This window comes from Moschus berezovskii, chromosome 13 (assembly GCF_049115385.1).
Source record: "Moschus berezovskii isolate FMDL1 chromosome 13, NW_MosBer_1.0, whole genome shotgun sequence".
Taxonomy (NCBI): Eukaryota; Metazoa; Chordata; class Mammalia; order Artiodactyla; family Moschidae; genus Moschus; species Moschus berezovskii.
In genome coordinates, this window is record NC_142472.1 from 57,050,481 (window position 1) to 57,072,572 (window position 22,092).

Consider the following 22,092-nt stretch of genomic DNA (forward strand, 5'->3'; position numbering starts at 1 on the left):
CTTTTATGTTTTCCTTTGACTTGAGAAAAACCTCCCAGCTCTTTTTTGGAATGTAGGAGTTTTAATCGCCTCCTAGTGTTCGCTTCACCTGGAGATTATTTTTTCCATTATCCATAGCTCTAATTCTGTACAGAAGATGGTGACTCACTGTACTTTTTAATGAAAATTGGAATGATAAATTTAAAAGTTCAGAGCAAGTTCATGAAAAGCAAGTACAAAACAGAGGTAAAATAAGACATTTTCTTCTTTTGTGAGCTCTACCACATGAAAAAAAGTCGAGGATGTTTTATTTCATTTAAAATTAGCACTGCTGCTGCTGCTAAGCCACTTCAGTCGTGTCCGACTCTGTGCGACCCCATAGACGGCAGCCCACCAGGCTCCTCTGTCCCTGGGATTCTCCAGGCAAGAACACTGGAGTGGGTTGCCATTTCCTTCTCCACTAGCACTAGGGAATAAAAATGACACGATGTTGAAGTTAGCTCAAACCAGTTTTTTCCTCTGACCGTATGAAATTTTAGGAAAAAAGTACAAAGCAAACCTAGTTTTGACACAGAAACAGATAAACTACATTAAAATAATATGTTAGACTATCATTATTTTGTTGGATTCTGACATTGTTTCCCTTCAATATCTTGTCATTTTCACTAATCAAATTTATGCTGTTATACAATATTTGAAATGAAAAACTTTAATCTTTATTAAAGTAATTAATCTCTGTTAATTGCGCTTTTGAGTGATTTCTGTACATTTCTATATCTTATTGACGTCTTTCTGGTTTCTTTCCCCCTACAGTATGCTTTTATTATGTGTGCATTTGCTGAAATGTCTTTAATTTTTAATTCTTAATAGAGGTAAAACATGAGTGCTGGCAAAGAGTAATTCTAAGATACTAATAGAATACTGAGTTATTCTTTTCCAGTTTGTCTTAATAGTCTTTATTAAGAAGCCATTAAGAAAATCATTGGGCTTCCCTGCTGGCTCAGCTGGTAAAGAATCCACCTGCAGTGCAGGAGACCTGGATTCAATCCCTGGGTTGGGAAGGATCCCCTAGAGAAGGGAGTGGCTACGCATTGCAGTATTCTGGCCTGGAGAATTCCATGGACTGTATAGTCCACGGGGTCGCAAAGAGTTGGACACGACAGAGAGTGCTTCTTCACAGAATATGTATTAATTTCTCCCTTAGAGTAGTTTACAATATGTGTGTATGCTTAGTTGCTCAGTTGTGTCTGACTCTGCGACCCCAAGGATTGCAGCCCGCCAGGGTCCTCTGTCCATGCAGATTCTCCAGGCAAGACAAGAATAGTGGAGTGGGTTGCAATGCCCTTCTCCAGGGGATCTTCCCCACCCGGGATCGAACCCAGGTCTCCCGCATTGCAGGAGAATTCTTTACGGTCTGAGCCACCAAGGAAGCCCACTTTACAGTATAACCCCCCACAAAAATATTGAAAAACAATCTTATATACTAGATAGCCAAACACTGCTATTCATTAAAATATAAAAATGTGTTCTGCATAAATTTATGTTTGGAACAAGAGGTTATAATAGTGAAAGATTATTGAGAAATTTGCTAAAATATACTGAAAATTGAAATGATAAACTTATCATTTATTTATGATGAAGTGTTTATTTTCTTTAAACAAGCTATATTTACATGGTATGTTAAATGTGATGATTTTCATGTTGGTTAATGTTTAGTCATTTGAATTTTTAAGAAGATGTTGAATTTTCTATCTCAAGCCAAGGTTATTTGCTTTATAATTACTTCCCTTGCCCAGTGGTGACTTCATATATCCATAAAGCGTTGGGAAGAAATCCTTGGGTGGAACTAGGAACTTAGACACTCTGTTACGTGTCTGCTTTCCTGTCTGCTCATTTATGACTTGTTGCTGAACTGACCCAGACTCAGACGGGGAGGTGTTTGAAATACAGCCATGAGCAGAAGAGGGCTCTTAGGAGACAGCACTGTCTCTCTCCGGCTTTTATTTTCTGATAAGGAATAGGGAGGGAGGTCGTGATGGCTGGATGACAGAAAATACTACCAAGCTTTAGAACTTCGGGTACTTGATTTAGACGATTCTGCTGACGTTCCTTTAATCGTTGCCGTTGAAAGCTCTCCCAGGATTGGTGCACCATTTAACACAAAACTCGGAGCACTTGGGACAGGTGAGGTAGCCTGCAGATATAGCAGCGAGTGAAATGGACACCACCCGGGTCACACGGAGGGAGTGTTCATAATTATGCAGGGGAGACAGGCAATAGGCAGACCTGAAATACTGCATCAGATGGTAGTACGTGCTGTGGAGAAAAAGAACGCAAAATGAGAGGGATGCCGGATAGCCTGGGGGTGGACTTCCTTCTCTGTTTAGGGTATCTAGGAAGAACTTCACAGCTCACGTCAGTTTGAGCCACGTGTGAAGGAGCCAAGGGAGTGAGTTTCGTGCTCTCTGATCCTGTGCCCACGGCTCACGTGCCCAACAGGAGCTGCAGACTCACCCGGTTCAAACAGGAACTCTGCATTCCCCTTTGTTCCTCTTCCGCCTCAGTCTCCCGCATCTCGGAAATGGCATCCCTGTCTATCAGCCTTTCCCTTCTCCAGCGGATCTTCCCAACCCAGGAATCGAACCGGGGTCTCCTGCATTGCAGGCGGATTCTTTACTAGCTTCATCTACCAGCTGAAGCCCTGGTATCTCTTGTATTGGGGTTGGCCAAAAAGTCCATTTGGGTTTTTCTGTACAAACTCAAACTTCTTGGCCAATCCAATATTATTAATGTCTGATATTCACTTGAATTCCTAATTTTATCTATTGCATTTTTCAGTTTTAGAATTTCTATCTGGCTATTGTTTATAGGTTCTAGTTCTTTGATAAAAATCATCTTTTCATCTGTTTTCTTAACCATATTAACTATAGTTTAACTGCAAAATCTTATTTATGAAGCTCTAGTTCTCATTTTTCTGTTTTTGGTGTGGTCCTGTTTCTTGGCGTGCAGGGTTAATTTTCACTAAATGTCAGCTATTTGATGTGAAAAACTGAAGAGATTGTGGGTGGTATCCCTTCCTATAGGAAGATTTGATCTTTGGGGTTGTTTGGGTAGGTCTCTTTATAGACTGCCCTTATCCGTAGACCCCTTTCCCCCTGGTAGACCCTGTACTCCAGCCTTGGGCTCCCAGAACTACTGTTGAAGTTCTCCTCTGCTTAGATTTTAGCCACTTCACTGCTGTTTTACACTTGCTCTTGTGTTTTTCTCTCGGTTTTCGTGCAGCCTAGGAGTTGAAGGGAGATTGCAGGCAGCATTTTGGCATCACTGCTTTGGGACCCCCACAAACCTCTACCTTCGTGGTGGCCTCCGGCCCGGCTCTGCCTCTGCGGTGCAGCCATGCCGGAGTCCCCAGCTGCCGCTCTCTGTTCTGTGCTGTCCTTTGCTCTTGTTCAGTCGCTCAGCCATGTCCGACTCTGCGACCTCATGAACCGCAGCATGCCAGGCCTCCCTGTCCATCGCCAACTCCTAGAGCTTGCTGAAACTCGTGTCCATTGAGTCATTGATGCCATCCGACCATCTCATCCTCTGTCGTCCCCTTCTCCCGCCTTCAATCTTTCCCAGCATCAGGGTCTTTTCCAATGAGTCAGCTCTTTGCATCAGGTAGCCAAAGTTTTGGAGCTTCAGCATCAGTCCTTCCAATTTAATATTCAGGGTTGATTTCCTTTAGGATCGACAGGTTTGATCTCTTTGCTGTCCAAGGGACTCAAGGGTCTTCTCTGGCACCACCTGGTATGGGATAAATGTTAAATATTAATTGATAAATAATAAATGTTAATTGAATGAATAAAATAAGCACGATTCTGGTAGGAATTATCTGTTTTCTCCTTCCTCTCATCTTTCAACCACCAGAGGGTGGGGACCGCTCTGCAGCCATGGGCTCCATGCTGGCTCCTGCCATGTCATTCATGGCTCTTTCCTGACCCCTCATACCTGGGAGAGTTACGGTCCCTTTGGCAAATAAACCTCCTTGAATTATCCTAATTTGAGTGTGTCATCTTTCAGCCTGCTGACTCTGCTTTGGTCAATAAAAATAATCGAACCCAGGTCTCCCACGTTGCAGGCACATCCTTTACCAGCTGAGCCACAAGGGAAGCCCAAGAATACTGGAGTGGGTAGCCTATCCCTTCTCTAGCGGATTTTCCCAACCCAGGAATCAAGCCAGGGGCTCTTGCATTGCAGGCGGATTCTTTACCAACTGAGCTATCAGGGAAGCCAGTAAAAATAAATTAGTATATAAATTTCTACATTTGATTGTTTTTATATTCAAATTGTATTCATAGACTATCACTTTGTTCCTAAATTCGTTAAATAAATGTTGAACTAAACAAAAAAAAGGGACAGTTTTCTTTAACAGTATTTTGATAGGAAATATTCTATAAAATAACATTTTTGTGTTTATAATATAATGATGACTAGCATTTTGTTCATCCTGATGGTGTGATCTTAAATTGCTTTCTTGATAGACAAAGATTATGCTGTATTCATTATCATATGAGTATTATATTTTTGTTAAAATTCTTTAAAAATATATAATCTGTGCTTATGCTCTATCACTCAGAATATTTAACTAAAACTAATGGTACTTATTTGTTTTGGGTCTTGCCTGAATAGCTTTTTAAAATTTTTTTCTATCTTTATTTAACAGGAATGGTTTTTAGGAAAAGCATTATATGACGAAGAATCTACAATAATTCACCATTATGCCTTTTCTGAAAATCCTACAGTTTTTAAATATCCAGATTTGGCTGCCGGCTGGGCCCTTAGTATCCCACTGGTAAACAAGTAAGAATTTATTAGACTTTCTTTTCATTTCATTTTGTGTATGTATCAACTTTTATTTCGCTAAGCCTTGTAACTGGTGGATCTGAGCGAGTTTTGCAGCAGAGGCAGCGAGTGGTAGAGCAGGGAGATGGGCAGCAGGAGCCAAACACAGAGGCTGCACCCCTTCCTCGTCCTGTCTCGGGGCCCAGCTGCTCTGCGCTCCCTCTTCGTCGCCTGCTGCAGAATGGGGTGGATGATGAGCTGTGAGACTGAGGAGGGCACACGAGTGCTCAGGGCTCTACACCCAGCGGGGTGACCGCCGCTCTCAGGGGACCTGGTGAGCTCCACATGTGACTTTGTCAGGAAGGCAGCGAATCCGCAGCATGCCTGTGGGGCTGGGTTGATGGCTGCTTATGTGCATGGGTATATACAGGAGTTCAAACGGGGCCCGGCCAGAAGAGGCTGTAGATAATCGTACCTGGCTATTTGTGTGATAATCCCAGTGATGCTTTTGTGATGTGAAAGGAGAAGGTAAATTGTAATTCAGGGGAAATATGGCTGTTGACAGCCCTCTTAACCTAAATAATTCAGATTATTTGTGAGTTTTTGTTCTTTCAGGAATGGAGAGTTGATAATGCAGTTGTAGTTTTTATTTCTGCAAAGATTAAAGTGTTTCTGTTGTTTCTTACACTGAGTGCCCTGTTTCTAGAGATTTGAGCCCTGAAAAGCTTTTTAACCCATTGTAGATGGAGAAGGCAATGGCAAGCCACTCCAGTACTCTTGCCTAGAAAATCCCATGGATGGAGGAGCCTGGTAGGCTGCAGTCCGTGGGATTGCTAAGGGTTGGACACGACTGAGCGACTTCACTTTCACTTTTCACTTTCACACATTGGAGAAGGAAATGGCAACCCATTCCAGTGTTCTTGCCTGGAGAATCCCAGGGAAGGGGGAGCCTGGTGGGCTTCTGTCTATGGGGTCACAGAGAGTCGGACACGACTGAAGTGACTTAGCAGCAGCAGCAGCAGAAGATGTAGAAGGAAGGTAGTAGATATGTTGTCATCCGTGGTTGCCCAAAGCTTCTGGCCTGCTTCCTTGACATTTGAAAGTTCTTTACAGTGTAATACTCTCCTTTGCAGGGTAAATGCAAGTGGCAGGAAAGTCCTCAGAGCGGATGAAAGGAATATTGTTGCTGGAATTGAAAGGGGCGATTAGTGGTTTGTTGGTGCAGGAGTTCAACAGTATTATTCAAGAGTCTGGTTCTCTCTGTCTCTCTGGCTTAGTGCACAGCATCATTTCATCCTAAATCTGTTTCATTTTGTGGTTTCAAGGCAGTAAGGGCTATGTGTTTCTTATCCATGTCCAGCAGGAGAGAGCCTCTAACTGTGGAGTATGCTAATCGTTAGTCTCTAGTTGTGCGTTTGTGTCAAATTGCTTCAGTCATGTCTGACTCTTTGAGACGCTATGGACCAAGGCCCGCCAGGCTCCTCTGTCCATAGGATTCTCCAGTCACAAATACTGGAGTGGGTTGTCATTTCCTTCTCCAGGGGATCTTCCCCACCCAGGGATTGAACCCGAGTCTCTTAGGCCCTGCACCTGGGACATCTCTAGTAGGATCCTGTCCAATTAAAGTTGATGGGAACAATTTAAGGCATCTACAACCTCTGGACCATAAATAGCTGCCATGGAACTTTAGGGCATCAGTTGGGATCAAACTGATTCTGACTCTGGAGACCTGTTTATTGACCTAAAAAATTAATCAAAATCAGAATTCTCTTAGAAGGCTCTGTATTGTGTGGTTAGTCAACAGCACCCACTGCAGGAGTGTTTATTCCCTGTGTCTCCCTTCCTTGACTGATGACTCAGTAGGTAGGGCAATGATTTACAGTTACTTACGAATTTCTTCTGCTCAGTTCAGTTCAGTCGCTCACTCGTGTCTGACTCTTTGTCACTCCATGGACTGCAGCATGCCAGGCCTACCTGTCCATCACCAACTCCCGGAGTTTACCCAAACTCATGTCCATTGAGTTGGTGATGCCATCCAACCATCTTGTCCTCTGTCATCCCCTTCTCCCGCCTTCAATCTTTCCCAGCATCAGAGTCTTTTCCAATGAGTCAGCTCTTTGCATCAGGCGGACAAAGTATTGGGTTTTCAGCTTCAACATCAGTCCTTTCAATGAACATTCAGGACTGATTTCCTTTAGGACGGACTAGTTGGATCTTCTTGCAGTCCAAGGGACTCTCAAGAGTCTTCTCCAACACCACAGTTCAAAAGCATCAATTCTTCTGTGCTCAGCTTTCTTTGTAGTCCAACTCTCACATCCATACATGACTACTGGACAAACAGTAGGCCTGACTAGATGGACCTTTGTTGACAAAGTAATGTCTCTGCTTTTTAATATGCTGTCTCAGTTCAGTTCAGTTCAGTCGCTCAGTCGTGTCCGACTCTTTGCGACCCCATGAATCACAGCACGCCAGGCCTCCCTGTCCATCACCAACTCCCGGAGTTCACTCAAACTCATGTCCATTGAGTCAGTGATGCCATCCAGCCATCTCATTCTCTGTCGTCCCTGTCTCCTCCCGCCCCCAATCCCTCCCAGCATCAGACTCTTTTCCAGTGAGTCAACTCATTGCATGAGGTGACCAAAGTATTGCAGTTTCAGCTTTAGCATCAGTCCTTCCAATGAACACCCAGGATTGATCTCCTTTAGAATGGACTAGTTGGATCTCCTTGCAGTCCAAGGGACTCTCAAGAGTCTTCTCCAGCACCACAGTTCAAAAGCATCAATTCTTCGGCGATCAGCTTTCTTCACAGTCCAACTCTCACATCCATACATGACCACTGGAAAAACCATAGCCTTGACTAGACGGACCTTGGTTGGCAAAGTAATGTCTCTACTTTTTAATATGCTATCTAGGTTGGTCATAACTTTCCTTCCAAGGAGTAAGCGGCTGCAATCAGCATCTGCAGTGATTTTGGAGCCCCAAAAAATAAAGTCTGACACTGCTTCCACTCTTTCCTCATCTATTTCCTATGAAGTGATGGGACCAGATGCCATGATCTTTGTTTTCTGAATGTTGAGCTTCAAGCCAACCTTTTCACTCTCCTCTTTCACTTTCATCAAGAGGCTGTTGAGTTCCTCTTCACTTTCTGCCATAAGGGTAGTGTCATCTGCATATCTGAGGTTATTGATATTTCTCCTGGCAATCTTGATTCCAGCTTGTGCTTCTTCCAGCCCAGCATTCCTCATGATGTACTCTGCATATAAGTTAAATAAGCAGGGTGACAATATACAACCTTGACGTACTCCTTTTCCTATTTGGAACCAGTCTGTTGTTCCATGTCCAGTTCTAACTGTTGCTTCCTGACCTGCATACAGGTTTCTCAAGAGGCAGGTCAGGTGGTCTGGTATTCCCATCTCTTTCAGAATGTTCCACAGTTTATTGTGATCCACACAGTCAAAGGCTTTGGCATAGTCAATGAAGCAGAAATAGATGTTTTCCTGGAACTCTCTTGCTTTCTCCATGATCCAGCAGATGTTGGCAATTTGATCTCTGGTGCCTCTGCCTTTTCTAAAACCAGCTTGAACATCTGAAAGTTCAAGGTTCACATACTGTTGAAGCCTGACTTGGAGAATTTTGAGCATTACTTTGCTAGTGTGTGAGATGAATGCAATTGTGTGATAGTTTGAGCATTCATTGGCATTGCCCTTCTTTGGAATTGGAATGAAAATGGACCTTTTCCAGTCCTGTGGCCACTGCTAAGCTTTCCAAATTTGCTGGCATATTGAGTGCAGCACTTTCACAACATCATCTTTCAGGATTTGAAACATCTTAACTGGGATTCTATTACCTTCACTAGCTTTGTTTGTAGTGATGCTTCCTAAGGCCCACTTGACTTCGCATTCCAGGATGTCTGGCTCTAGGTGAGTGATCACACCATCGTGATTATCTGGGTTGTGAAGATCTTTTTTGTACAGTTCTCTGTGTATTCTTTCCACCCCCTCTTAATATTTTCTACTTCTGTTAGGTCCATAGCATTTCTGTCCTTTTTTGAGCCCATCTTTGCATGAAATGTTCCCCTGTGTATCTCTGATTTTCTTGAAGAGATCTCTAGTCTTTCTCATTCTATTTTTTTCCTCTATTTCTTTGCACTGATCACTGAGGAAGGCTTTCTTATCTCTCCTTGCTGTTCTTTGGAACTCTGCATTCAAATGGGTATATCTTTCCTTTTCTCCTTTGCTTTTGGCTTTTCTTCTTTTCACAGCTATTTGTAAGGCCTCCTCAGATAGCCATTTTTGCATTTCTTTTTTTGGGGGATGGTCTTGATTCCTATCTCCTGTACAATGTTACGAACCTTCATCTACAGTTTATCAGGCACTGTGTCTATCAGATCCAGCCCCTCATATCTATTTGTCACTTCCACTGTATATGCATAAGGGATTTAAGTCATACCTGAATGGTCTAGTGGTTTTCCCGGTTTTCTTCAATTTAAGTCTGAATTTGGCAATAAGGAATTCATGATCTGAGCCACAGTCAGCTCCCAGTCTTGTTTTTGCTGACTGTATTTGAGCTTCTCCTTTGGCTGCAAAGAATATAATCAATCTGATTTTGATGTTGACCATATGGTGATGTCCGTGTGTAGAGTCTTCTCTTGTGTTGTTGAAGAGGGTGTTTGCTGTGACCAGTGCGTACTCTTGGCAGAACTCTATTAGCCTTTGCCCTGCTTCATTCTCTACTCCAAGGCCAGATTTGCCTGTTACTTTAGGTGTTTCTTGACTTCCTACTTTTGCATTCCAGTCCCCTATAATGAGAAGGACATCTTTTTTGGGTGTTAATTCTAGAAGGTCTTGTAGGTCTTCATAGAACTGTTCAACTTCAGTTTCTTCAGTGTTACTGGTTGGGGCATAGACTTGGATTACCGTGATATTGAATGGTTTGCCTTGGAAATGAACAGAGATCATTCTGTCGTTTTTGAGACTGCATCCAAGTACTGCATTTCGGACTGTTTCATTGACTATGATGGCTACTCCATTTCTTCTAAGGGATTCTTGTCCACAGTAGTAGATATAATGGTCATCTGATTTAAATTCACCCATTCCAGTCCATTTTAGTTCGCTGATTCTTAAAAAGTCGACGTTTACTCTTGCCATCTGTTTGATCACTTCCAATTTGCCTTGATTCATGGACCTAACATTCCAGGTTTTTATGCAGTATTGTTCTTTACAGCATTGGACCTTGCTTTCATCACCAGTCACATCCACAAGTGGGTGTTGTTTTTGCTTTGGCTCCATCCCTTCATTCTTTCTGGAGTTATTTCTTCACTGATCTCTAGTAGCATATTGGGCACCTACCCTCCTGGGGAGTTTATCTTTCAGTGTCCTATCTTTTTGCTTTTTCATACTGTTCATGGGGTTCTCAAGGCAAGAATACTGAAGTGGTTTGCCATTCCCTTCTCCAGTGGACCACATTTTGTCATTTCTTCTGCTCAAGTCACCAGAAAAACTGGTTACTTAAAACATCTTATTATACTCACTTTCTTAGGCTTTCTCATCAGAAATACTTCCTTACTGGAAATATACTCTGTATCAGTTGAGTTCATTTGCTCAGTCATGTCCAACTCTTCACGACCCCATGGACTGCAGCACGCCAGACTTCCCTGTCCATCACCAACTCCCGGAGCTTGTTCAAATGCATGTTCATCGAGTCAGTGATGCCATCCAACCATCTCATCCTCTGTCGTCCCCTTCTCCTGTCTTGAGTCTTTCCCAGCATCAGGGTCTTTTCTGGTGAATCAGTTCTTTGCATAGTGAGTGTTGAATTAACACTTGCCAACGTTTCCTGGTGATCCATCTATCGTGATCTCCTAACCCTAACATCAATTTTAAAAAATTGCATTTTTGGAGAAATGCTTGTTAATTTTCCATACAGTGATTTCATCAAGTAAGTGTTACTACAGAGCACAGTTGCTGGTTTCTTCTGTTGTTTTTCTACCAGCAAACCTTATCTTGATTTTCCTCCAATATCTTACTCTGTTGCCTGTCTCACAAGTGGAATTAGAAAGGTCAGTAGGAAGTTTTCCTAATACAGAATTGAGGCGTTCACCGCTTGTTGCAAGTTTCCAGTCTAGCTGCTTGTGTGATTAGAACTGAAAGCTGAATGTCAAATGTTTTATTTGACATTTGAACTGAATATTTAATGAAGAACTGTTTTCATGAAACAATTGGGATTTCTGACCTTGTTGGTTCCTGAAATTCACATTGAAAAGCCCTTGAGTATAGCCCTTGGTTGGTGTATAGAAAAATGAAACCTAGGTCCCATAACTGGGACTTGCCTCTTAAGTTAGGTGAATTCCCCCTGCACACTTTTAGAACTGGGACTCCTTTGCGAGATGACTGGGTTAGGCTGCAGGTGTCCCATGAGGCTGACTCATCCAGGGAAAGTTCATGATATTGATTAACCATCACTGGTTCTGGCAGATTCCATGGGTTGCTAAAGGCAGCCACTTACAGATGTCAGCATACACACTGATCTGTCTCCAGTCAATCAGTGCTCATCTTAAAGAGAGTCTGTCAGTGGCTGTCATTTTCTGTCCTTCTCTGGTTTTCTTCAGACGAAAATGTTCAAGAATTGGATGAGAAAGAAACTTAGAAAGCCAGGAGTAGAGAGCGTGTTTAGGCTGACAGTTCAGAGGTGTTATTGTCTATTACGAAGGGGCAGGGGTGGCATGGCCATCTGACACTGGAGTCTGATCACAGCTCTCTGTTCCTTGCCTGTGGCAGTAAGCTCAGGTATGACTTGTTTTTGGTCTTTGGAGTCTGAATATGGTCTGATCAGATTTTGAAGGCACTTGTCATGAGTCCAAATTCCAAAGTTAACTTGAAAGCGTTTATTTATAAAAACTGGCTCCAACCAAGCAGAATTCGAGCTGGGCAAGAGTCCGTGCCAGGGCAGGTTTTTTCCTCTTAATATATATCAGGAATGTACTGAGAATGCAGTCTCTTTATGTAACATCCTCACCCACTCCTGCTCACGGGTCCGTGGGCAGATACCCAGCAGGAATGTGACAGAGATTCTTTCGGGCTTTTTTAGGGCTGTCGGCCATCAAGCCACATTCGTTTCAGCGGTGAAACCAGTGCTTTATAATAAACGTAAATTACAACCTGTGTCCTCCTCCTTTATCTCTGTGTGACACAGGGTGTCTTAAGCCTGTGCTCTCTGACAACACATCCCTCTGGAGGGATGGGGTGCGGAGGGAGATGGGGGGCTCAGGATTGAGGGGACACATGTATGCCTATGGCCAATTCATGTTGATATATGGCAAAAACTAGCACAATATTATAACTATCCTCCAGTTAAAATAAATATTTTTAAAAAGAAATATTTGTGCTTCAGCCAGGCTGAAAACTCAGTAAGGACTTTGGAAATTTGTTACTACTTTTCTTTTTAAAATCACTGTGATTTCTTTGCAGTTAAAATATTTATTAAGTGAAAGTGTTAGTTGCTTCAGTTCAGTTCAGTCGCTCAGTCGTGTCCGACTCTTCGCGACCCCATGAATCACAGCATGCCAGGCCTCCCTGTCCATCATGTCCAACTCTTTGTGACTCCATGGACTGTAGCCCGCCAGGCTTCTCTGTCCATGGGTGGGATTTTCCAGGCAAGAATGCTGAAGTAGGTAGCCATTCCCTCCTCCAGGGGATCTTCCCGAACTAGGGACCGAACCCTGGTCTCCTGTGTTACAGGCAGATTCTTTACCATCTGAGCCACCAGGGAATATTTATTAGGAGGTTTGTGATTGAAATGAGGGATCCTACCTCTAGTCCTATAAGAAGCATAGAACCGTGTGGCATCTGACTGGTCTTGGTAAGTGTGTAATTCTCTCTCACTCAGCTTGGTATCAAGGAATATATTGGTATTTGCTCTCACCCATACAGGTTGCTCACTGAGCACTGGTTTTGGGGGGGCAGTGGGCAGCGTTGGGGGTACACAGCAAGAGGAGTGTAGAGGGTATTGTGGGGCTTCTGTGTGTGATGGATGAATGGGCTGTGCTTCCCACTCTAGGAGCAAAGGAAGCTTCTGTTTAGTCTTGAGCGAAAGTCTAGAAGCCCTTGAATTTGGTCTTAAAGAAAAGGCTGCCAGGCGAAGTTTGGGTCGGGGTGAACTAGGCCAGGGGTGTGCTCTGGGGGTGGCAGGAGGGTGCTGAGGAGCCAGGGGTTCTAGAGCCTGGTGGGGTTTGGGGCGTTATTCTGTGTGGAAAAGAGCCATTAATGATTTTTTGAAGCAAGAAAATAACTTGAAACTGTTATTTTTTCCTGAAACCATCTGTCTCTCCATCTGAAAACTCCACAAACTGTAGTTCATTAGGGTCATTAAAAATAGGAGACTGAAACGGAGCAGCTTGTGTTTCCTTGTCATGCAAGCTACTTTTCTTTTCCTTTCTGTTATTCAATCAAGGATTATTAAGAGTTAACAAACTTTATGGCTTTTTGAAAGACATTTATTGTGTCATATTGTATTTAATGTTATTTTCCAGGTGTTGAAATAGTGAAACCTATGTTTGCAATAAGTCTTACCTTCCTTTCCTGGTGCGCAAATAATTCTGTTTTCATAGCCCTTTGCCTTAAGGAAATGAAAGTCTTACTTTTACCTTAAAATTTCTATTTTTGTTTTCAAATATTAGAAAGTCTCAAGAATGTATTATTCTTGTTTGATGCCTATTTTGGTTTTAAAAAACCTCACATTGTCTCTTATTTTCTAGGCTTACAAAGAGATTAAAGAGTGAATCCCTGAAATCTGACTTCACGATAGATTTAAAACATGAGGTGGGTCGTGAATTTGTTTGGTTAAAAGTCTTTGTAATCAAGAAACTGTGTCTTTTTTAAATGGTAGTAAGATCATACACATCGATAATTACCTTAAACATAAATAGGTTTAATGCACCAACCAAAAGACAAAGGCTGGCAGATGAAAACAGCCGCACGTTTGCACTTCCACTCACCACATCCCTCTCCTTATCCCCCCAAATTGTAGGTAATTATTTTATCGTGTTCAGTTCAGTTCAGTTGCTCAGTCGTGTCCGACTCTCCGTGACCCCATGAATCACAGCGCGCCAGGCCTCCCTGTCCATCACCAGCTTCCGGAGTTCACTCAAACCCATGTCCACAGAGTCGGTGATGCCATCCAGCCATCTCATTATCGTGTTAGGTTAATCATATTTCCATTATGGCTTTTAATTGTAATTATTTTTTGTCTGGCTATTCATTGTGAAAACTGATAAACATCTTTTACTTTTGAGATTATGTCATATTATTTGCTTAATACCATCATATTATGATTGGTTAACATAAAATAGTAGAATTCTATATTACTAAAGTGAAAGTGTTAGTTGCTTAGTTGTGTCTGACTCTTTGCGACCCCATGGACTGTAGCCCACCAGGCTCCTCTGTCCATGGGATTTTCCAGGCAAGAAAATTGGGGTGGGTTGCCTTCTCCCCTGGAGGAGCATCTTTCCTATCTAGGGATCAAACCTGGGTCTCCTGCATGGCAGGTGGGTTCTTTACTGCCTGAGCCACCAGGGAAGCCAGAGGTGAATGTTTAAAAAACTTGCCAAAATGTCCTTAAAATACCTCTGGTCTAATTTGGTGCTTTGGTTGCTCTTACACCTCCGTCGCGTCTCTGTGCTGGCGCTCTGCAGCAGGATAGAGCCATCTGGTCCCCTGGCAGTTAGTGGACACTGGTCACTAAGCATCCTGAGGCAGGTGGCAGGCGTGTCATCGTGAATCTAGTAATCTCTGATCATCAGTTAAGAAGGTCTCTATGTGCAGCTTATTCGTGGGTACATCTGATGGCCAACCCTCCTTTCCCTCCAGAGAATTCTGAGTCTTAGGACATTGGGGTCAGTCATGACACGTAACTCAGTCCAGCAGCACTGGCAGCCTGCCAGGAGCAGAAAGGGCACTCGAAGGATTTTCATTTCAGGAGTGTTTTTAAATTATGAAAATACATGTCAGAAATCATTCTTTTCTATGAGAGGGAGGGAATGACTAGTTGAAAGTCAGGGTCTGTCTAGATACTTTTAATGAATAATCAGCTCAGGTATAGATCCCCAGGTTTGGGAGCTTATGGAACATTGAATAAGATACAAAAAAAGGAAAAAAAAACTCTTAACATACCTGAAAGGTATAAACATCAGTCAGAATATCTGTGTTTAAGAAAGAGAACTTGACTGGTTGCCTGGATGTATTTCCCCAAGAGGACCCCACTTTGTTCTCACCAGAGTAAATAGCTTTCTTGAATTCTCTCCCTCTTCCCCTTTTCTTCATTATTTTATAATGAATGAATGTATCTCTGAATCTATACTGTGTAGTTTTGCCTCCTTCTGGGTGTCATATAAACAGAACTGTACTGTGAATATGATTATAATTGATTTGAAACTCATCTGTGTTGGTATGTGCAGCTTTAATGAATTCATCATCACTTTCAATAACAGTCTGTCTCAGGACTATACCATGGTGCATTTGCCCAGCGTCCTGGTAGTGGGCCTCTGGGTCAGTACTGGCTTTTTGTATTACAGTCACTGCTTCTGTGAACATTTTTTACACATGTCATGGTGATCATCTGTAAGAGTTTCTCTACAGCAGAAGCTTTTAGATTGTTTTGTGACTGGGACTCACTTTAAAAAATATGATTTTCATTGTGACTCAGTGTACTTGTGTGTTGTTCTTGTGTTTTATTATTGATTTCCAGCTTAGCATGACTGGTCTGTATAACAGTCATTTGAAATATTTTTAGGCTGAACTCTAAGACCAGGTTCATGTTCAGTTTTCACAAATGGAGAAAAGGATATACGTGCTCTGATTGGAGGGTATATTATTCTCTTCATATCTTTAGGGGCTTCCCCGGTGGCTCAGATGGTAAAGAATCCACCGGCAATGCAGGAGACCTGGGTTTGATCCCAGGTTCAGGAAGATCCCCTGGAGAAGGGCATGGCTGCCCACTCCAGTATTCTTGCCTGGAGAATCCCATGGACAGGGGAGCCTGGCGGGCTAGAGTCCATGGGGTCGCGGAGAGTCGGACACAACTGAGTGACTAACACTTTCACTTATATCTGTTAAAGAAGAAATAGATGCATCGGTTAATCTTGTGTGCTTTTCACATATTTCCTCCCTCTCTCCCTTCCTCCTTTTGTTTGTTTTGTCTGCTTGATAGGTCATTTACTAAGGGAGGGATGTGAAAATCTTCCCTATGAGTGGCAACAGTGTCTCTTTGTGGAACTGCCAGCTCTTGCTATTTGTAGTCTGGGGCTATGTCAGTAGGAAGCATACAGGTTGAGAACTGTCCTGTTCTCTTGGTGAATTTTTCTTTATCGAGTGATGCTTGTTGCCTCAGTGTTTATCTTGCTGATAGGAACACTTCTATACTAGCTTTCTACTGGTGTTTGCCTCATAATTGTTTTTTATCTTTTTTCTTTCCGTACTTTCGTGTCCTCATCTTTTGATGTGTTTCTCTTGAAGAGGATTTGCTTATCTTTTTCTCCCAGTTTGACAGCCTTTATCTTCAAACCATGTAGCAAAGGTACATTTACATTTTTCAGGATTTGTTGTTGTCGGTCGCTTAGTCGAGACTGACTCTTTTGTGACCCTGTGGACTGTAGCCCACCAGGCTCCTCTATCCATTGGATTTTGCAGGCCAGAATATTGCACTGGGTTGCCATTCCTTCTCCAGGGGATCTTCCCGACCAGGGAACGAACCCGTGTTTCCTACTTTGCACCTTTGTTCCCCCTCCCATTTTTCTTTTTCTAACCCTAACCCTTTTGGAAGTTCAGTCTCTGTGTCTGTTTCTTAATGGTTATTTTAAACATTTTAACATGCATGCTTAACCTTGTTGTTGTTTAGTCATTAAGTCTTGTCTGACTCTGCCACGCCATGGACCGCAACACGCCAGGCTCTTCTGTTCTCCACTGTTTCCTGGAGTTTGCTCAAATTCATGTCCATTGAATTGGTGATGCTTACCTAACCATGGCTAATTAATCAGTATCCTGAAAATTTAAGGACCTGAGAATATATCCCTCTCTCAATTTGATGCTCTTTTGTCCAGTAGCTTTGTCCTGTCATTCCTTTTAAAGCTGCAACTCAGATGTGTTTACTTTATGCGGTTTCTATTTGCATTAACTTAAACCCTGTATTTCCTCACTATTTTGTTTTGCTTCTGGATCCTGCTAATGGAGATCACTTTTATTCTTCCTGAAGTATATCATTCAGAATTTCCTTTTTAGTGAGGTGGCAAATTCTCAGGTTTTCCTTTAAAGATAGTTTATTTCAGCTCTGTTCTTGAGACATATTGCATTGTGTGTTCAAGTCTAGGTTGTGAGACCTTGTGCTCATCACAGCAGTGCTGCTCCCCTGTGCCCTTTCTTCTGTTCCTGCTGTTGTGTTGGGTGATAAGCCATCACTCTCACATGGGTCCTTTGGCTGCTTTTAAGATTGTCCTTTGTCTTTGGTGTTCTGCAGTTTTCACTTTTTAAGTCACTCAGTCGTGTCTGGCTCCTTGCAATACCATGGACTGCAGCATGCCATTCTTCCCTATCCTTCACTGTCTCCCAGAGTTCACTCAAACTCATGTCTGTTGAGTCAGTAATGCCATCCAACCATCTCATTCTCTGTCACCCGCTTCTCCTCCTGCCCTCAGTCTTTCCCAGCATCAGAGTCTTTTCCAGTGAATCAGCTCTTCACATTAGCTGGCCAAAGGATTGGCGCTCCAGCTTCAACAACAGTCCTCCCAATGATTAATCAGGGTTGATTTCCTTTTGGATTGACTGATTTAATCTTCTTGCTGTCCAGGGGACTCTCAGGAGTCTTCTCCAGCACTAGAGTTTGAAAACATTAATTCTTTGGTGCTTAGCCTTCCTTACGGTCCAGCTGTCACATCCATACATGACTACTGGAAAAACCAGAGATTTGACTGGACGGACCTTTGTTGGCCAACTAATGTCTCTGCTTTTTAATACTGTCTAGGTTTGTCATCGGAGAAGGCAATGGCAAGCCACTCCAGGACTCTTGCCTAGAAAATCCCATGGATGGAGGAGTCTGGTGGGCTGCAATCCGTGAGGTCGCTAAGGGTCGGACACGACTAAGTGACTTAACTTTCACTTTTCACTTTCACACATTGGAGAAGGAAATGGCAACCCACTCCAGTGTTCTTGCCTGGAGAATCCCAGGGACGGGGGAGCCTGGTGGGCTTCCGTCTATGGGGTCACACAGAGTTGGACACGACTGAAGTGACTTAGCAGCAGCAGCAGCATCAGCAGCAGGTTTGTCATAGCTTTTCTTCCAAGGAGCAGTTTCACTATGGGGTGTGTGTGTGTATGTGTGTATGTATGTATAGAGGGCTTTCGTGTATGTGTGTGTGTGTGTGTATGTGTGTGTGTGTGTATGTATGGAGGGCTTCCCTGGTGGCTCAGATGGTAAAGAATCTGCCTGCAATGTAGGAGACCCAGGTTCAATCCTGGGGGGTCTGAAAGATCCCCTGGAGAAGGGAATGGATACCCACTGCAATAGTCTTATCTGAAGAATTCCATGGGCAGAAGAGCCTGGCGGGCTGCAGTCCGTGGGGTCACAAAGAGTCAGACATGACTGAGCAACTAACATACACACATGCATACGCACACACACACCATATACTTTATTTCCTTGGGCTCCAAAATCACTGCAGATGATGAATGCAGCCATGAAATTAAAAGACACTTGCTGCTTGGAAGAAAAGCTATGAAAAACCTAGACAGCATATTAAAAAGCAGAGACATTACTTTGCCAACAAAGGTCCATCCACTCAAAGCTATGGTTTTTCCAGTAGTCATGTATAGATGTGAGAGTTGGGCCATAAAGAAGGCTGAGTGCTGAAGAAATGATGCTCTTGAACTGTGGTGTTGGAGAAGATTCTTGAGAGTCCCTTGGACTGCAAGGAGATCAAACCAGTCAATCCTAAAGGAAATCAACCCTGAATATTCATTGGAAGGGCTGATGCTGAAACAAGCTCCAATACTTTGGCCACCTGATGCACAGAACCTACTCATTGGAAAAGACCCCTGGGAAAAACAGAAGGCAGGAGGAGAAGGGGACAACAGAGGATGAGATGGTTGGATAACTCGATGGACATGAGTTTGAGCAAGCTCTGGGAAATAATGAAGGACGGGGAAGCCTGGAGTGCTGCAGTTGCAGAGTTGGACATGACGAGCGACTGAACAGCAACACCAGTGTCTAGATGCAGACTTTTTTTTTTCTCATCTTACTTAGCATTCATTGAGCCTTTCTATAATGGAATTGTTAAGCAATTAAAAAAAATTCTCAGCCACTGTCTTTTCAACTATTTTCTCCTCCCCTCTGTTACTCTTTCCGGAACTTTAGATATATGCTAGAGGTTTGCACTTCTCTTTCATGTTCCCCATCTCTGTTTCTTGCTGAGCTACAGTTCAAATAATTTGGGGGGCTTCATCTTTTAGTTCCCTAGTTTTTATTCAGCTATGTCTATGATAGGCTGCTTATCCTCACCATTAAAATGTTCATTTTCAGCTTATATTTTTCATGTCTTGACATTCTAGATATTTTTCAAATTTGCTTTCTTATATATATAATCTTTCAGAAATTTTGCTCATGTTTTAAAATTTTTCTTTGTAAAAGTATATGAAACAGTAGTTTTCTAATCTGTGTGCTTGATCATTCCAGTCTCTGGATTCTTCTGGGTGGGCCTGATTAAGCTGCGTCTGCTGGCTCTTGCTCTTCATCTCCTGTCTTTGTTCTACTTTCTGCGATATTTCTGAGTGCTCTTGCTCCTGGGGACTTCACCTGTGACAGTCCGCGAGTCCTATTGAGGTTGTGGGCTCCTCAGTAAGGCTTTGCGTTAGTTTTTGCCAACTTGCTAGAGACTCATACTGACTCAGGACCACTCTGTTTAAGGTATTTTTGGATTATGTAGGTGACAGATTAGGGAGGCCTGGCTCTTGGTTACAAAATCTCAGGTTAGCTGGAGATGATTTTTCACTATCTAGTGCCAAAGTCCTAGCCTCATGTGGGGGTTTGCTGTTAGACACCCCCACTTGGGTGGGTCATGGGCTTTATTCTCTTTAACGCATATCAGAACCTTAGCATGCCCAGAACCCAGTCGATACCTGCGAGGGAAAACAACGCTCAGGGACCTTCCCTCCCCAGTTCTCACTTTCCACTTTTGTCTTTGTGAGCTCCATGTTTTGTGCCAGTTTAGCAGTACATTAAAAAGATTTTAAAGATACTTTATGCAGTATTTTTAGATAGTTTCAGCCTGTTGGTTATTCAGGGTATGTAATTACCATCCTGCAGGAAACCAGAGTCACGATGATCTTACGTTTTATCTTTCTCTGTGATGCTTTAGAATCCTTAAAATAGCTTCCCTGGAATTGCTTATGACAGTTTTGAAATTTTTTGGAGGTCGGAATATTGATTCTTTTTTAAAATAATTTATTGGCCGCACAGAGTCTTCATTGCTGCTCAGTGGCTTTGCTTTGTGCTTTCTGCAGTGCACGGGCTTCTCATCGCGGGGGCTTCTCCTGTTGCAGAGCACAGGCTCTAGGCTTGCGGGCTTCGTAGTTGCAGCAGACTGACTCGTAGTTGTGGTGCGTGGGCTTGGTTGCCTTGTGCCATGTGGGGTCTTCCTGAGCCAGGGATTGAACTCCCGTCCCCTGCATTGACAGGTGGATTCTTAGCCACTGGACCACCAGGGAAGTCCCCCAGGATATTGATCCTTAATTAATTGTTTATGGTTAATAAAAGATTTGATTGCTCCAATGGAATTATTGTCTTGGTGTGTGCCGTGCTAAGTCACTTCAGTCATGTCTGACTTTTTGCGACCCCATGGACTGTAGCCCCGCCAGGCTTCTCTGTCCCTGGGATTCTCCAGGCAAGAGTACTGGAGTGGGTTGCCATGCCTGCCTTCAGGGGATCTTCCTGAGCCAGGGATTGAACCCGTGTCGCCCGCCTTGGCAGGCAGGTTCTTTACCACTAGCGCCACCTATTGGGAAGCATGTAGAATGCTGCCATGTAGATGTAGTTCAGGGTGATGTTCTCTGGAGAAGGGGAGGTGGAGCTTTCCCTGGAGACACGGGCGTACCTTCCTGGACGGTGGTGGTATCTCTCACTTACGCCGGTTTCCTGTGTGACAGATCGCGCTCTACATCTGGGATGGAGGGGACGGACTCCCGCTCACGCCCGTGCCCGAGTTCTGTACAGACACTGTGGGCTCCTCCTGCGCCACCTCGTTCCAGTCTTCCCTGCCGCTCTGTGTGAGTAACAGCAGGACAGCTTCCTTGCGTGTCAAAGGGAAATATACATGCTGTGCATGCTGTTGCCCTAGCAGTTCACACGCTGAACAAACACCGACACTTGCCACGTGCCTTGTGAGAATCATATATCACGTTTCTAGGGATGATGACCCCGTAAGGTGAGCACCATTGTTACCCTATTGGACACACGAGAAGGGAGCACCCCGGAGCTGCAGAGGCATGGCCCCCGAGCCAGTTCTTTGGTTGAAGGTATAGCACAGAGCTGCTGCGATTCCTGGTCTGTTTCCTAGAAAGGCAGTGTCAGATATTTCCAGTTGTTCCTAAGCCCTCTCCTGAAGCCCACCTCTAGCCTCCTCTCAGCCAGTGACCCCGCTCTGACCCGCCCTGAGACTGTCCACAACTTTCAGAATGCACCTGCTCCTGGTGGGCCCTCGGTCCAGTCCCCAGGAAGAACCTGAAGACCACGGACTCAGCTGGGCGGTTAGCAGCCTTTCCTCATAAGGAAAAGCAGATTCACTGCCTCACATGTTGTCCGTTATTTCCAGGTCACTGACACAGAAGTCTGGGTTGCATTTTCAAAGAGGAGTATGTGTATTCACACACACACACATTCACTCACTGTGGGAGAGAATCTGTACTGTTGGCATAGTACTTGAGAGGGAAATGTCTTTCCAGACTTTGTGCTTGCTTGTTCTTTAATGTTCTTCTGGAAAAACTGGAAGGGTTGACCTCCTAGTGCCTTGAGTGGCATGACGAAACTGCAGTTGCATGTCGCTGTGAACCAGCCCCAAAGGATGCAGAATCAGGATTGAATGTCCCTACAGCCCTGAGATGGTGATAAAGGGGTCAGCCCTCGCCCCGGCCCCGCTGTGAAGCGCCCACAGCCTAGGGGCTGGATTGTCCACAAGCCCCTCCATGACCCTTTCATCTGAGTGACCAGCCTGGGCTGGAGCCAGCGCAGGGCTCTAGGAAGCCCCCCAACACC

General features: G+C 43.7%; 1 protein-coding gene across 1 annotated transcript in view; it reads left to right on the forward strand.

Moving 5' to 3' along the window:
* Positions 1 to 22,092, forward strand: part of B3GLCT (beta 3-glucosyltransferase) — a 117,770-nt gene that overhangs the window by 58,125 nt on the left and 37,553 nt on the right. The window contains exons 8-10 of the mRNA XM_055426302.2: positions 4,685 to 4,821; positions 13,556 to 13,619; positions 20,988 to 21,107. Of these exons, the coding sequence (XP_055282277.2) occupies positions 4,685 to 4,821; positions 13,556 to 13,619; positions 20,988 to 21,107 (321 nt within the window). The remainder of the gene's footprint in view (positions 1 to 4,684; positions 4,822 to 13,555; positions 13,620 to 20,987; positions 21,108 to 22,092) is intronic.